The sequence below is a fragment of the Ambystoma mexicanum genome, chromosome 2q, assembly GCF_040938575.1.
Source record: "Ambystoma mexicanum isolate Mex_15411 chromosome 2q, UKY_AmexF1_1, whole genome shotgun sequence".
NCBI classification, from domain to species: Eukaryota; Metazoa; Chordata; class Amphibia; order Caudata; family Ambystomatidae; genus Ambystoma; species Ambystoma mexicanum.
Window position 1 is genome coordinate 330714113 of NC_090924.1, and position 17309 is coordinate 330731421.

General features: G+C 45.6%; 1 protein-coding gene across 1 annotated transcript in view; it reads right to left on the reverse strand.

The window, feature by feature from the left end:
* The window catches only part of PKD1 (polycystin 1, transient receptor potential channel interacting), a 1742473-nt gene that overhangs the window by 168933 nt on the left and 1556231 nt on the right, over window positions 1-17309 (reverse strand). Inside the window, exon 39 of the mRNA XM_069647332.1 lies at window positions 13778-13917. Within this exon, the coding sequence (XP_069503433.1) occupies window positions 13778-13917 (140 nt within the window). The remainder of the gene's footprint in view (window positions 1-13777; window positions 13918-17309) is intronic.

Consider the following 17309-nt stretch of genomic DNA (forward strand, 5'->3'; position numbering starts at 1 on the left):
TAATCTCTCTTCCTCTTTCCCTGGATGGGGAGGAGGATAGAATGAGGGTAAAGTTATTTTCTGAGTAATGTGGAATTCAGAGACCACCTTTGGGAGAAATTTGGGCTTCACTTGTAAAACAACCTTATCTTTATGAAAGATTGTATGAGGAGGTTTGCAAGATACAGTTTGTAATTCGCTCACTCTTCTGGCATAAGTTAGAGACACTAGAAAAACTGTTTTAAGAATGAGAAACCTAAATGAACAGGAATGAAGTGGTTCAAAAGGAGTACCCATCAGAAACTTTAAGACTAGGTTTAGGTCCCACAATGGAACTTGAAAAGGTTTTGGGGATAAACATTAGTTAATCCTTTCAGAAATTGAATTACTAAGGATAATTTGAAATATGAAGGCTCCTCAGCAGTATGCTTAAAGATTGACAGCGCTGCGAGGTAGCCCTTGATCGTACCAACATGGAGACCTGAATTTGCTAAGTAAAGCAAGAAAGATAACACCATCGGTGTATTACAAGAAAAGGGTTCAATATTCTTTTTTCTACACCAGCTACACAATTTGTTCCAATGGCAGCGGTATAAAGTCTTTGTTGCTGGCCTTCTGGCTGAAAGCAACACCTCCATGACGTCATCCGGGAGATCCCAATCCTTGTATCTCAACCTTTCAGAATCCAGGCGTGAAGGTTGAGGGTTCTGATATCTGGATGGAGAACCTGACCTCCCTTCTGCGAGAAAAGATCCTCTCTTTGCAGAAGACAAATTGGAGGGCAGATGGATATGTCTAGAAGATCTGGGTACCACATTCTCCTGGCCTAATCCGGGGCAATTAGGATCATGGGTTTCCGGAATCTTCTCAACCTCCTGATCATTTGAGGAATGACGGGGACTGGAGGAAACGCGTGCAGAAGCGGATATTCCCAGTCGACTACGAACGTGTCCTATAGAGCTTCTCTCGGGGGAAATTCCCTTGAGCAAAACTGATCGCACTTCCTGTTGATGCTGGTGGCGAACAGATCCACTTGAGGGGTTACCCAAAGGGCGAACATCTCTTGAAGGACTTCCTGAGCTTGTTCCCACTCGTGGGAGACTGTGCTCTGCCTGCTCAGAGCGCCCGCCGTCACATTCTTCTCTCCGGCTAGGTGAACTGCAGATAGAGAGATTCCTTCTTGAATTGTACAAAACCAGAGCTGCATTGCCTCTCTGCAGAGTGGCAGTGACCCTACGCCTCCTCTCTTGTTGAGGTAGTGCATGGCCACTGTGTTGTCCGTCATTATCGGGATATTCTTTCCCTATACAGATGGCAGAAAAGCTTTCAGCGCTAGTCTGATTGCTCTCAGCTCCACTAGGTTGATGTGTAGTCTGGACTTTGCTGGAGACCAACGACCGCTGATGGTCAAGTCGTTGGCATGGGCTCCCCACCCTGTGAGTGAAGCATCCGTGACTTCTGTTATCTCCGGCCATGGTTGCCAAAACTGTTCTCCTTTTAAGATGTTCTCCCGACAGGCCCACCAATGAAGGTCTCAGGCTACTCTGTCCGGAATTAGTAGGAGATCTGACATTCTCCCTGAGAATTGTGACCATTGGGTCCTTAGTGCCCACTGGAGGGATCTCATTCTCAGGCGAGCCTCTGGCACTAGGAAGATGCAGGATGCCATGAGGCCAAGCAACCTCAAAAAGTCGAAGGCTGGAAGACGTTGGGCATTTTGAAACCTGGTGACCATCTGTAGAATATCTTGAACCCTCACCTCTGGTGGCAAGGCTTTTCCAAGGGATGTGTCCAGGACTGCTCCAATGAACTGGAGTCTCTGTGATGGTATCATCTGTGACTTCTTTATGTTGAGGGAGAAGCCCAGCTTTTGAAGGAAGTGGCAAGCATAATCTAGATGGATCTGAGCTTGTTCTGGGGATACTGCTCTGATCAACCAGTCGTCCAGGTAGGGGTAGACGTGAATCCCTTCCCTCCTTAGACTTGCAGCCACAACCGACATTAGCTTGGTAAAGACCCTCGGGGCAGAGGTCAACCCAAATGGCAGAACTCGAAATTGATAATGAGAGTTGCCAATTGCGAACCTCAGGTATTTCCTGTGTTTGAGATGGATTGGCACATGGAAATAAGCATCCTGAAGGTCTAGAGATACCAACCAGTCCTGAAGCTGGAAGGCCGGAAGGATCTGAGAAAGGGTTACCATCTTGAACTTGTCTTTCCTGAGGAATTAGTTCAATTCTCGCAAGTCCAAGATGGGTCTCAATCCTCCGTCCTTCTTTGGTACTAGAAAGTAGGGGGAATACCAACCCTTGTTCCTCTCCGCTATAGGTACCGGTTCTATAGCACCTTTCTCTAGCAGGTCTGACATCTCCTGCATAAGGAGCGGGTCTGGAAACTTCAAAGAGTTGTTCCCTGGTGGATGACTCTGAGGAGTGTGTAGGAAAGGCAGGCAGTAAGCTTGGGCAACTGTCTCCAATGCCCAAGCATCTGACGTAATAGCCTGCCATTCTGCCAGATGTTGAGTTAACCTGCCCCCTACTCGTGTCTTGTGAAGGGAGACCTCAGAGGGGTTTAGAAGCGGCTGACGCAGATGCTGAGGGTAAAGTAGCACCTGCTGATGCAGATTTTGTACTTTTGCCCCGTCCACCACAGGTGAATCGTCTCTGGCCCCTTTGGGCTGGCTGTCCTCTGCCTTTTCTGAAAGCGGAGTAAAAGCAAAAGGACTAACCCCTTCAGGATGTACCTGTGGGGCAATTTGGAGTTTGCCGGATTGCAGCCCCAAGGGATTTCGCTGCTGTTTTGGATGTTTGCAATTTCTCCAGGCTGTCATCAGCCTTCTTTCCAAATAGAGAAGTGCCGTCAAAGGGCATATTTAGAAGTCTGGTTTGCACATCTGGAGCAAACCCAGACTTCCGCAACCACGCAAACCTGCGGATTGTGGTACTCGCTGCCATAGCCCTGCTGATACTGTCAGCAGAGTCAATGCCTGTTTGATGGGACTCACACATTGCACCCTTTCCATCCCTGATGATGTTTAAGAATGCTTCCCATTCTTCCCCTTCTGGGAGATAGTCAGCCGCAGATGAAGCACACTCCCAAAGTGTGTGGCTGAATCTTGCTAGCGTGCAAGTGGCGTGGATAGATTTAAGCACCATACTACATGCCAAAAAGACTTTTTTTGACATGGCGTCAAATCTTTTATCATCTCTGTCTTGTGGAATAGGGGGGTATGCCGACTTACTGTTTGATGAAGTCGCTGCCTGCACAACTAAACACTCTGGAGTTGGATGTTTGCTTAGATATTCAGGATCTGAAGCTGATACTCTGTATTTAGCAGAGAGTTTTTTATTTACTGCAGGGATAACTTTAGGAGTCTCCCAATTTGCAGATATTTTTCTTTGCAGAGCAGCATGAAAAGGGACAACCGGATCCTCTTGGGGTCCTTTATCTAATATATCAGTAAGGTCATCTTGCTGAAAAGAAGGTGCAGGTGTAGTCCACCCCATAAATTCAATTATTCTAGCCATAAGAGCCCTATAAGGTATCCCAGCATGTTCTCCAGGGTCTGGTCTAGCAAACTCTACTTCTGGAGATGTATCTATACCACTTGCCTCATGTAGAGACTCCTGTAGGCCTTTTAACCTATTTTCTTCATAGATTAATTCCTCTGGAATGGGTATTGTAGTCCTTTGCAGACCAAAGGGTCTCTCATTGTCAGAGTCCTCCCCTTCCTCATATATGGAGGACAAGGCTCTAAAGTAATCAGACCTAGGATATGGAGTAAACCCCATTTCTAGAGAAGAAGGAGCCAAATTTGTTTTTATTGCCTGAGAAAATGTCGTGGTTGTAGACATGGACATTGTAGGCTTCGACAATCCTGAAAAGGGCATCGAAAACGTCATAAAAGGCCTCAATGAACTCGAGAGGATCGGAATCCTACTCGGCATCATTGAGATTGTTGATGGCACTCTTGACGTCCGGGGCTTTCGACATCTCTGGTCCCTGTGACGTAGTGGCAGTTCTAGGCTTGTCCTTCATCGGGGTCGAAGACGGCGTCGATGAGACAGATTCATGCATTGAAGGTTCCTTCAACAAAGGCGTCGATGAGTCGAAGGAATCTTTGATGACGGCGTCGATGACGCAGTCTTATTGCCTTTACTCGAGGGTTCATGACGCTCTCGAGTAATTTTACTCTCCGGATTCAACGAATCGCAGCGTTTTGATTTTTCGGGTCTTTCACCTAGGGTATCATCACCTTTAGACGTCTCTGAGGGGGTCGAGGATGCTTTCTCGAAGACGCTAAGCATTTCTTTGTGGAATTCCTCCCACTTAGCCGGAGAGCTGTGTTTTGTGGGACAGGTGACTCTTTCTGGGGAACTAGAGGAAGAGGAAGAGGGAGATCTATGACTCCTCTTCTTAGAGTGTCTCGTTCTCTAAGAATGGTGGGAACCGCTTCGACATCTCGATCAGGAATGTTTCTTTTGACGACGAGGAGACGAATGCCTCGACTCAGCCGAAGAAACTTTTGAAGGGGTAGAAGTTTTAAAAGCCTTACCTCTTTCTAACTTCCCCTTACGCTCCTTCAAGGCTTTCGCCGTCATGGACATATAATCCTCACACTCCGAACAGTGATGCTCCGATCCCAGGCACCACAAACAGTTCCTGTGAGGATCCGTTAAAGACATTTTCTTTCCACAGTCGTGACATTTTTTGAAACCGGACCGTGGAGTCGATGGTTCGGATGAAGATGCCATTGTTATAAATGTAGGTTTTCGAAGAAATAAGAAGTGTTTTATGAAGAATGGAACCGAGCGTTACGTTTCCGAGACACACGAAGCGTGGAAAAACGGAACTAAGCAACGGACGCTATGCGAGTCTATTTATACTCATGGCGCCGATACAGAGGCTGTCGAGGGACGTTGACGCGCAGCACCCTCTACTGGAAAAAATTTCTGAGGCCAGCAAGCTGGGATGGATTATATCAAAGATAAGGAATACGTCGGAGGACGCAATCCCTTCGAAAAGGACATCTGGAGTAACAGCCTTCTCCTATCTGATAGCCAAACTATGGAACTCGATACTGAAGGAAATAAGAATGATGGAAGACATCCTAATATTCAGGAACAGACTAAAAACTGGCTATTCAACTCACTGAGATAAACATAGACGCGCACTCCTACAAACCATACACCTGCACCAAAGCAAACATGGGACAATACAGAATGAAGAACCAACAATAGAACTACTCAACACCCAGAGATCACCCGAAGCCAACTAACCACCCCCTTCTCTTTCCACACCCACATAACTCTCACGCACTACAGAGGCCCAAAGGGCTAGTTAAACAACCCACCCACGGTCCGCGATTAGAATCCTCTGGGTATTAAGCTTGTTATAAATAACCTGTTATATCATATCATATCAAAACATGCAAACTCCATGCCCCTCTAATCATGCTACTCACCCAATATCTGCAGACAACAAACAACTCAGACACTGGACACCACCCTTCTGGACACAAGCAGCCCAAAGCACATACCAATGCACACCTGGAAAGCTAATTCGCACAGATGCCAGTTTCTCCTGGTTCTCTACGCATCAACAGATGAGCACAACCTCAATCCTATTCCTCGCTCCCTCACTAACCAACCCTACCCACTTTTCTTAGAGAGCCAAGTGAGCACCTGGAGACCATGCAAATGGTAGTGGTGCACAGTATAAATCAACATAACATAATGTCGCCTATGTGGCAAATCCATTCCTCACCTCTTGTGCGTCTGCCCAGCATTGGACTTGTTACGCTCCAGAGCGATTAAGGCTACGGAAATTAATTTGAGAATTGATGCAGATGTCCTCTGGTCACATTTTATTACGAGAAACAATGAAGCATGTATTATACATTTTACTAAACTGTGGAGAAATGTCTCTCAGATCTTAACTTTAGAATAGGTATTTGTATTTTGATGTGGTGAGGTGGATTGGATTAATGTATTAAAAGTTATTAATTTAACTGTATAATACCAATTTGAAAAAATAACATAATATAACAAAAGACTTCCTGGTGCTTTGGCCACTATATAGGTAATCACTACCACTGTAAAAACTCTCACGATGCTGGTGGCTACAATATATGCTATTGTTTCCACTGTCAACTCTTTAATGGTACTGGTGGCGGAATGTATGCCTGAAAAGCCACTCAAAGGTAATAATTTTCCTCGATTGGGCCACAAGCACCCACCTGCACAAACACAAAAAGAAACACCCACACACATGTACATACACACAAATATATACACAAGCGCGCAGGAACAAAAGCCTGCACATGCACACATACATGCAGGCACTCAAAGACACCCACACAATTTATTTGCTTAACTTGCCTTACTGGTCCCGCTGCCCAATTTCAGATCCTGCTGAGAACACACACCAGGAAGGAAACAGGATGCATAAGGAAATCAAGTTTCATAAGCAATGTTGCGCATGTACATAGCCCTGCAATTTCAATGCCCCAAGGCTTCCTATCAGCTGCAATGAATAGAGCCTGCACAGGTGCACCTCCTCTTTCTGCAGGGATACATCCAAAATGCCCAAAGGACCATGCCTGGATGGGAGAGCTATACACTCCTGCCATTCAGGGCCCATTCAGCATTTGCTATATCTTTTAATTCCTGCACTATACAAAAATAACACATTTCTGTGATGTGCGCTCTCTCTCTCTCTTGCTCTCTGTGTCTCTCGCTCTCTGTGTCTCTCTCACTCTATCTCGCTGTTTGCTGGCTCATCCATGATGGGGACAAACCAGCCAACCATTAAGAACAAGAAGACCCTGGAACTTGGGGACCATGGTACATCACACCAGTATAATCCTGGCCTCTAAAGAACAAATTACTTACCAGCTGTAACATTCTTTCAACTGGATGTTCCTCCCACGTATTCCTCATTTTATGATAACTCGTTGTCTCCAGCTTCGTTGCTTCGGAAAAAACATTCTCTCAGCAGAGGGCGCTGTGCTCGAGGTCGTGGCGTCGATTGTCCCTCGACGGACTCCATACTCTGTCGACGTCACCGATGGTATAAATAGCTCGAGCCGCGCCTGTTGCTTCAGTTCTGTTTTTTCGATGAAACATATAGGAGGAACACCCAGGCGTGCCCCATAACTGATGCACTCGTGAGAGGAAAGTGTAAGAAAACGTAAACTGTACTGTGGGGTAGGATGGAAGGGTCGATGAGGAATACGTGGGAGGAACATCCAGTCGAAAGAACGTTACAGTTGGTAAGTAACTTGTTCTTCGAATGGATTGTGTCCTCCCACGTATTCCTCATCTTATGATAGACTCCCATAGCAGTGACAATTTTGGAGGCGGGAGTAGTAGTTTTCGTTTTCGTGAACAGAATGCAGAACTGCCTTGGCAAATAATCCCTCATTGGAGGAGGCAGTATCCAAGCAGTAATGCTTGACAAAAGTATGCATTGTTTTCCAAGTTGCAGCTGCACAAATATCTGCTGCCGGGACTCCCTCTTTAGAGCCGGAGAAGTAGCCATTCCCCTTGTAGAATGGGCACAAAGCCCATCTGGTGGGTTTTTTCCCGCTAATCTGTAGCATTCAATTATGGCTAAGATGATCCACCGGGATATCATTTTTTACAGATAAGCCTAGTTTATGACCAGTATAACCCACAAATAGTTGGTCATCTTGTCGCAATTTAGACATCCTTGAGATGTAAAAACTAAGAGCCCTCTTGGGATATAGTCTGTGTAGTCTCTCCTCTTCCTTGCCCAAATGAGGAGGAGGATAAAAAGATGGTAGTACTATTTTTTGTCACAAATGGAAGTCCGAAACTACCTTTGGTAAAAATGAAGGTTTAACTTTAAGAACTACCTTATCCTTATAAATAATAGTATATGGTGGTCTGCATGAGAGAGCCTGAAGTTCACTAACCCTGCGGGCTGATGATAGGGCCACAAGAAGGACAGTTTTTAGTGTTAAAAGCCTCAATGGACATGAGCGCAGAGGCTCAAAAGGTATGCAAGTCAAGAATTTTAATACTAAATTTAAGTCCCAAGTTGGGACATGAAAAGGTATTGGAGGGTATGCGTTAGTAAGTCCTTTAAAGAATTGAATTATTAGTGGTATTTTGAAATATGAAACCTCTTCCGAGGTGCGCTTGAAAATGGACAGCGCAGCAAGGAATCCTTTGATTGTTCCTATCTGGAGCCCCAGATTGGCTAGATGTAATAGAAAAGAGAGCACTACTGGAGTGCCACATTGAAAAGGGTCCACATCCTTATCTTTGCACCAGTTACTAAACCTGTTCCAGCGACATCGATACAAAGATTTTGTTGCTGGCCTTCTAGCCGAAAGCAAGACTTCCATTACGTCATCTGGAAGATCCCAATGCTTGTATCTCAACCTCTCAGAAACCATGTGTGAAGGTTGAGTATCTTGACCTCTGGATGGAGAACCCAACCTTCCTTTTGTGAGAGAAGATCCTCTCTTTGCGGAAGACGTATTGGAGGGCAGATGGACATGTCTAGAAGGTCCGGGTACCACGTCCTCCTGGCCCAATCTGGGGCAATTAGGATCATGGTTTTCCTGAACTTTCTCAACCTCCTGATTACTTGAGGAATCACGGGGACTGGTGGAAACGCATACAGCAGCGGAAACTTCCACTCCACTACGAATGCGTCTCCCAGAGCTCCTCTTTGAGGAAATTCCCTTGAGCAGTACTGATCGCACTTCCGGTTGATCGCAGTGGTGAACAGATCCACTTGAGGGGTTCCCCAAATGGCGAAGATCTCCAGAAGGACTTCCTGAGCCAACTCCCACTCGCGGGAGACTGAACTCTGCCTGCTCAGAGCGTCTGCCGCCGTGTTCTTCTCTCCGGCTAGGTGAATTGCCGATAGAGAGATTCCTTCTTTCATTGCCCAGAACCAGAGCTGCATTGCTTCTCTGCACAGTGGCAGTGACCCTACACCTCCTCTCTTGTTGAGGTAGTACATTGCCACTGTATTGTCCGTCATTATCAGGACATTCTTTCCCTGTACAGAGGGCAGAAAGGCCTTCAGTGCTAGTCTGATTGCCCTTACCTCCAAAAGGTTGATGTGTAGTTTGGACTCCGATGGAGACCAACGACCGCTGATTGTCAGATTGTTGGTGTGTGCTCCCCACCCTGTGAGTGAGGCATCCGTCACTACTGTTATCTCCGGCCATGGTTGCCAAAAAGACTCTCCCTTGAGAATGTTGTTGTTGCAAGCCCACCATAGAAGATCCTGAGCAACTGCTCTCGGGACTTGCAGAAGATCCGACATATTCCCTGAGAACTGGGACCACTGAGTTCTGAGTGCCCATTGAAGGGATCTCATTCTCAACCTGGCCTCTGGTACTAGGAAAATGCAGGATGCCATGAGGCCGATCAACCTGAAAAATCGAAGGCCGGTAGAAGTAGGGCATTCTGGAATTTTGTTACCATCTGCTGGATGCGGAGAGCTCTCACTTCGGGAGGCAAGGCTTTTCCTGAGGAAGTGTCCAAGACTGCTCCGATAAACTGGAGCTTCTGGGATGGTATCATGTGGGACTTCTTGAAATTGAGGGAGAAGCCCAATTTGTGGAGGAAGTGGCAGCTGATCGAAAGATGTTCCTGAGCTTGTTCTGGAGAACTTGCTCTGATCAACCAGTCGTCCAGGTAGGGATATATGTGAATACCTCCTCTCCTGAGACTCGCTGCCACAACCGCCAACAGTTTGGTGAAAACCCTTGGGGCGGAGGTCAACCCGAATGGCAGAACTCAAAACTGATAATGAGAATTGCCAATCGCAAACCTCAGGTACTTTCTGTGCTTTGGATGGATTGGCACATGAAAGTAAGCATCCTGAAGGTCCAATGATACCAACCAATCTTGGAGTTGGAGAGCCTGAAGGATCTGAGAAAGAGTCACCATCTTGAACTTGTCCTTCCTGAGGAACTCCCACTGGTGTTTTGTGCAACAAGGTCTCAGAGGGATTTGGAGGCGGCTGCAAGAGTGGCTGAGAGTACAGATGCCGCTCCTGAGGCTGATTTTGCACCTCTTCCTTGTGCTCCACGAGGGAAGTTTCTTTTGCCCCTTTGAGAAGCCTGTCCTCTTCCTCTACCAAAAGAGGAGTAGTATCGAAAAGAACGACCCCTCCAGGAAGATGAGCTGGAATAGGGTTTTAGAGGCTGGCGCATAGAGGCGTGAAGCGATTTAGCTGCCGCTTTCGAGGTCTGAAATTTTTCTAGGCTTTCATCAGCCTTGCTGCCAAACAGCCTCGAGCCATCAAAGGGCTCTGTTCCAGCTGGTCTATATTTTTTGGGAAAAGTGCTATCTGCAGCAGCAATACTCTCAGGTCTATCCCAGTTTTTCTCCACCGTCCCCTGAAGAGCCTTGTGAAAGGGGAAACTGGATCTTTTTGATTATATCCGTCATGTCATCCTGTTCAAAAACGGGTGAAGTGTTAACCCAGCATCTGCATGCTCTGCAGGATCAGGTATGGCAAACTCTAATTCTGGGGAGGTGTCAATTCCACTGGCAGAATGTAGAGTATCACTCAGGTCCCTCATTCTAGATTCCTGGTCAATAAGTTCCTCATGAACTTGCTTTGTGCCATAAGAAACTCCAAAAGGAGTAACTTCGTCTTCTTCTGAGCCAGATTCCTCATAAATTGAGGACATGGACTTAAAAAAGTCTGACCTGGGCAAAGGAGTGAATCTCCTTTCTTCTTCTACCATACGCGTCGAAGGGATTGATAAATCCTTCGAAGTTGTCGAAGGAGTCTTCAATGACTTCGAAGATGACTTCGACATGGGCGTCGAGGATGTTTTTGGTTTTGGTGCTGAGACGGCGTCGATGAAGTCGTTGAAGGCTTCGACGACTTGTGTTTTTTGTATGGCACCGGAGAAGTGTTCGACTCTCGAAGAGTCTTCGACGGCTTGGCGTCGACTCAAGTTTTTTTAGTTACCTCGACACTACTGGTTTTTACCATTGTAGTCTTGGACTTCCCTTTGTCGTCCAATGGAGCGACCTTAGGGGTATGGCTTTTTCGAGGTTCTTTCGAGGGGGTCGAGGCCGCGTTCTCGAAAACCTCCATCATCTTTTACGGAATTCTTCCCATTTACTGGGAGAATCCGATTTTGTCGGACATCGAATTTCTTCGGTCGACTCTGAAGAAGAAGATGATGAGGGAGATCTATGTCTCCTCTTCATTTTTTTAGACGATGACAAAGAGTGTCTCGATCCACTCCTAGATCGAGATCTCTTGGAGTGCCTATGGTGATCTGATTCCTTCGAATCAGTCGCTTTCTTATGTTTTTTAGACGTAGCCTTCTTAGAGGCTTCCCTCCCCACCGACAGTTTACCTCTCCTCTCACGAAGAGCCTTCTCGGTCATGGATTGGCAGGAACCGCAGTCGTCGGTTCGGTGACTGGAACCGAGACACCAGAGACAAACCCGGTGCGGATCCGTGATCGACATTTTTGATCCACAATCTACACACTTCTTGGGTGTCGAAGGAGTCGAAGATGACGACATTTTCTTCACAGAAAATCTGAAGCGTGCCGTTCTCGATAGCGAAGTAATCGGAAAAACGGAACTGAAGCAACGGGCGCAGCTCGAGCTATTTATACCATTGGTGACGTCAACAGAGTACGGAGTCCGCCGAGGGACAATCGATGCCAAGACCTCGAGCACAGCGCCCTCTGCCGAGAGAACATTTTTTCCGAAGCAGCGAAGCTGGAGAAAACGAGTTATCATAAAATGAGGAATACGTGGGAGGACACAATCCATTCGAAACACATAATTTGCCATGCGGGTAAAAGCTGCACTGCAAGCCCATTACAATGGTACAAGAAAACTTTACAAATTGCTCATAGCTGTTGCAGAAACAGCCCTGCGTAGGCCTGCTCATAATGACGAGCACATCAGCTGCTATCTCACCCCTTTGGCTCTCTCATAGTATCTTTGTAAATATGGTTTCAAAGAGCGGGCAGTTCGGTACTTGCCCACACTATCTGCGAATGCTGGGCATGACAGGTATGAACACACCTGCAACTACCAGAGTCTGCATCACCTCACTGCAGCTTCCTTCACTCATTTGAAGCCACACAGTGAGAACCAGAAACTGTGCAGTGCAGCATGTCCTTTCTTTTCACACCCCTGCAACAGGAGACCCTAAGGCACGTTCTTCTGGGCTCATAGGGGCCACACATACCATGGAATCACCTTGCTCTCCTTATCTTACCTTATCTTGTCTTAAGGAAATTTGTAGAGTGCAGCATAAGGCCAGGGGAATCTTGGCGCTAGGCTGAGGGGGGACCATCCAATCCACAAGAAAAACTAAAACAAGAGAGTCTTCTGACAGAGTGCCATCTGCTGAGGCAGGATAGCATCATTTATTTATTTTATTTTTAGTAATACAATGATGCAGGTAATTCTGTTTTTGAAAGGGAGCCTTGCTAATCAAACCCAACCCCCTTTCATAATGGTCCATGCCAAAAAAATAAGTGCACCCATGTACCAACGCTGTGATCGATTCTGGACATCCCCGGCCCTGCAGTGGCAGCAAGGTAGGTTCAAAGGCTGCATGTGCATTCCTGAATCACTGCTTCTCATTGGCTGTAACGCTGGTTAAAAACATGATTGTAACCCAGCAGCCTTGTGGCACATTAATATGTAAATATAAGTCCTTCTGGTTATGACATGGTGGCTATTGAGATTCCACAATTATACTGCCAAGCAATGGATGTAATATTGTCGTCAGCTTGGTGAGGTGACTCATTCATAATAGGGTTGGGTGTGTTGGGTGTGTATTACTTGTCTGGCCTAGGTGTACCCAACACTACCATGTGGGACCTGACACAGAAAGGTCATTTGATCCCCTTGGGGAAGGGTCACACCTTCCTCCAGGACACAGGAACACTCTCTGGGACCTCACCTGGGAACGCGGGACGAAACTGCTGATCTCAGCCCGCGTTCCATGAAACCTGGAGAAGACTTCCCCGCAGCACCATCTTCCCCCCACCCTTGCCTCTCCTTTATTTTTAGGTTCCCTTCACCCGACATACCTCTTTTCTCTGCCGCTGCGCTGCTGCTATCGCTCTGTGGCTACCATGGAAATGGAAGAGAGGCTCTGTATGGAGCCCCGCCTTCCACATCCATGGTGGTCATCTTGCCACAGTATTTTCATTCATTGAACGGGATGCCACACGCATCCCGCTCATTGAAGGAAAATATTTTTTTTAACCCCCACGAGTTTCCGGATTGGAATCCCAGAGTGCTAATAGCCTTAAGATGCTCTCCGGCAGGCTAGATCGGGTCTTAACAGCCCGGGACCTTTGTTAAAAGCCCTCGCTTCACTCAGGCCTTTAACTCGGGCCCTGTGTCTTAACGCTATAATCTGGAAGGAATAAAGATGAATTACCTACAGAAAGGTACACATTGTTTAGTATAAATTCCAAACAGATAAAAAAGCACCACTACATACTATAGGGCACCATGCCATGTTTAACATATATTTAATGATAGCAAAAGTCCACTTGATTCTAAAAATGTGTAGTAATATTGTTCCTAATGTCCCCTTCCCTATCCAGACCCAAAAGAAATGGGTAGCATACTTGTAATTCTCACTTCACACAGCGTACATAGCTACTAAGAAATAAAGGTTACAGTACCAACCCACATCCTTTAAGTCATTATTGTTGAGAATTACAGTGTCACAATTAAATAGATACCCAGTTTGGAGACAGTCTCTGATAATCAGGAGTAACACTGTTGCTAAGAACTAGTACCTCTTTATGCGGAGAAACTTCTCACAGCTCAGTTCTTGCTTTGTGGAGCTCTGAAGGAGGAAGACATTGCTGTGTCTTGGAGCGTCTCCATAATTAGTGAGCAGCACAACAAGGAAAAACAGCATGTACACCAGGAATTCCTGCAGTGGGAAGGGAAAGTAAATTGATGAGGGCATGTCAGCACCTGCATAAACTGAGTAAGGGAAGTCTAAGAATCTACATGGCTTTTGTTTTTTTCTTCCTTCCAGTAAACAACCATGCAATGTATGAATCAAAAGGAAATATGAAAAAACATTTATAATCCACAAAGCTGTAATCAGGCCAGGTGCCCCGCTACATTTACTGTGCCTGCCCCTAAACCTGGCCATTGTAAAGGAACCCAGCAGATCAAATATGTATGTTTTGTATTAATACATTTTGTCTCTGTTTGGGACCCCTGGAAGTCATCCTCCAAAATAAACTAGGAGTAGTATTCAGCCCTGCAAAAATATTCTGCCAAACAAGAAATGTCCCACAAACCATGGATCACTGTGACATATTTCCACCTTGAGGCAAAGCGCCACTAGGAAAGCAAGCATACTCATTTGTGAGGCAAAACTGATGGCTCCATCAGGATTATTTTTTAGTTATCAAACTCTGCATTTCCAGCACATGTTCAAATGCATTGGCCAATGGGACTCGTATCACTACCCCTTAAAGAATAATAATGATGTCGAACTGTTTTAGCAAGCACGGCCAATAGAGAGAATTAGCATTGAGAGTCCTAGAGCAGAAATTGTGATTGTGACCCGTAGGCAAGTGATAACGCCCATACAACAGATTAGCCATAATGGTCTCAAGCAGAGTTACTTATAATCGCATATCAGGCAGTTCAGACATTGTAGCTGCTGGTGTATCTACCCCAACCCTACACACTGTCCTTACAAAAAAAGCTCTTCCCTCTACTCCCTTCAAAGTATTATCCCAACCTCCACCAACTGCCCCACATACAAATCTCCACTTGAACTATCCAACCATCTCCACGGATCCAATCTCACATTCACAACCCCTACCCCTATAGAACAGACCCATCACTTTGGTCCTTCCGTAAAAAACTCAAAACTTGGCTATTGAGCCAAGACATTGAGAACTGTACCCTATCCTATCACTGAGCATAAGGCCCCGGGTAATAAGATGCTCAAGCTATATACGCAAGAATTGTATATTTAAACTGTCGTTACTCATGTATGTATTTCCTGTATACTGACCAACAATGCAATGCAACTGATTAAGACTGCAACGTAACCATCTGTTCCCTAACCAATAATGTAATGTAACAGACTAAGTGTGTAACGCAACCGTCTTCTTAAGCATAAGCGCCCAGATGCCTAAGGGTTAGATGTGTGCTATAAATGTAAAAATAAATAAATAAATACCCATCCAGCATCCCCCATAGAAACTTTTCCAGACTTTTCCCTAAATGAAGTTTCCCACTGTCAATCCACGTTCCTGCGTAGGCTAGCTTCCCACACTACTACAAGCACGTCTCCATTCTATCATACACAAACATCACAAAACTGCCTATTACAGGCACAACCATTTCATGTATCTAGAACACCAGCACTAGCTCCCATCCCTAGTCCCATATGCACATGTCCACCATCTGCCCCCATCGCCCACATCCCACAGAGGAAAAGAGTAAATAGTTCTGAGAGATGAGAGGATGGGAAAAAGAACGCAAAAGGGGACACAAAGGGTGCAGCGTGTAAGTCGACGACTTTGAAACCAGAAGATCTGAGTTCTAATCCCAGCTTCCCAAGTTACAAAAAATGTGTGATCTTAGACACATCAATTTACCTTCCTGTCTTTCCGTTTCTTCATTCACTAAGTTGGGGAGTTATTAAAGGAAGACTAACGCCAGAATAAAGTGCTCTATTAGATCAAAAACACGTTTTGTGGCTAACCTGTAAGGAAAGATTTCTCTTTAGACAACGTTCCCTCCATATTTTATGGACCCCCAAACATTTTGCTTTTTTTCTTTTTAACCTGTCCTGACTTTTCACTTCCCTGGCCTTTTGCTTATTTGGTTATGGGGAAACTGATCAGTCCTTCAGACTATCAGTACTGGAAAACTATGTTTCCCTTTTACCTTTTTGGTAATTGTTTAACAGTGCACACAGCAACTTAGAATGCAGTGCAGTGGGAATACGTTTGCATCACCCCAGTCTTACACTTGGGATTTTCCGTTATTTTTATATGTGCCTAAAGACAAGCTGGTGGCAGAAAAGCTATTTTTACAATGTTTGCATTTATTTTAGTGTGCACATTCTCGGTTCCACAAGACTTTTCGCTTGTCGTTTGGCCATACTGTTGTTTGGCCTTCTTCCTGCCTTCTCAGGCCAGGAAATGCCATATAAGGTCATGCACTTCCCCAGGAAAGCTTCTGTGTAAGCACCCAGGAGGTGGTTGGAACGGTCTGGTCCCACTCCCCATCTGTGGTGCCACAGAGTCTGGGTGTTGGGCATGAGTGAAACCCACAGTGGTCCCCGATTGGACCACTGCTGGCTGTTTGAATGGTGCAGATCATTACCATTGGTTGGCCTGGACTTGCTTCCAGCCAGGATTTAGGATAAGAAGAGGACTCCTGCAGCCATTTCTTCAGATCAGCGTTGGAACCAAGTATCCTGTGTAGACGAGCAGCCCGCTAAAGATCTGCCAACGACTCCCGAACAGGCCTGGTATCCCTTCCTGCGTTTGGACTGGTGAAGCCCTGCAGGTCTGCCTGACCTGCAAAGGCCCTCAGTGGTGCTTCAAACCTTGGACTAGTGGGACCAACTAGTCTGGATGCCTTCTCGAGGATACAGCCATCCTGAGCATTTGGAAGCATCCATGGACCACACTGTGGACTGAGTGAAGTGGCTTATGACACTGAAAGACACAGGGGAAAATTAAATATGCCACAAGATTTGTCCCCCTAGCATGCTTACGATTGTTTCTGAACAAGAGAAACTTGTGGCTCCCATGTGGGGCCTCCTTAGGACAGGAAATCACCAAATCATAACACACCTAGGCAAAACAACAATAAAACCACTAGGTGGTACATACAATATAATATTTTATTAAATTGACAATCAGATGAACATATGCATCTAGTTAAAAAACTCAGTGTATAATCCTGAACTATTAAAAACACATATTTAATTTCATTTCTATTTAATACATTAACATCATGCTGTTGTACCCAAAACTATAAGCACTAAAAATCTATGGCACAACCTACTACCATCACAGGTCGGTTGTGTACATGCAATAACAAAACACCTGAACAGTGATAACAAATTCCCTATGTACACCACAAGACAGTCCCTACTCTCTAGGATACTCCCCCTTTCTTCCTTATGTCCTAATTGAGTAAATCCGCATATAACATGGAATGCGGTTCTAAAAAATTCAATGAACAAGTTACTTCTTACCTGGAAACTTTCTTTCGATGGGATGTTCCTCCGACGTATTCCTTATCTTGATAGATCATCTCCAGCTTGCTGGCCTCGGA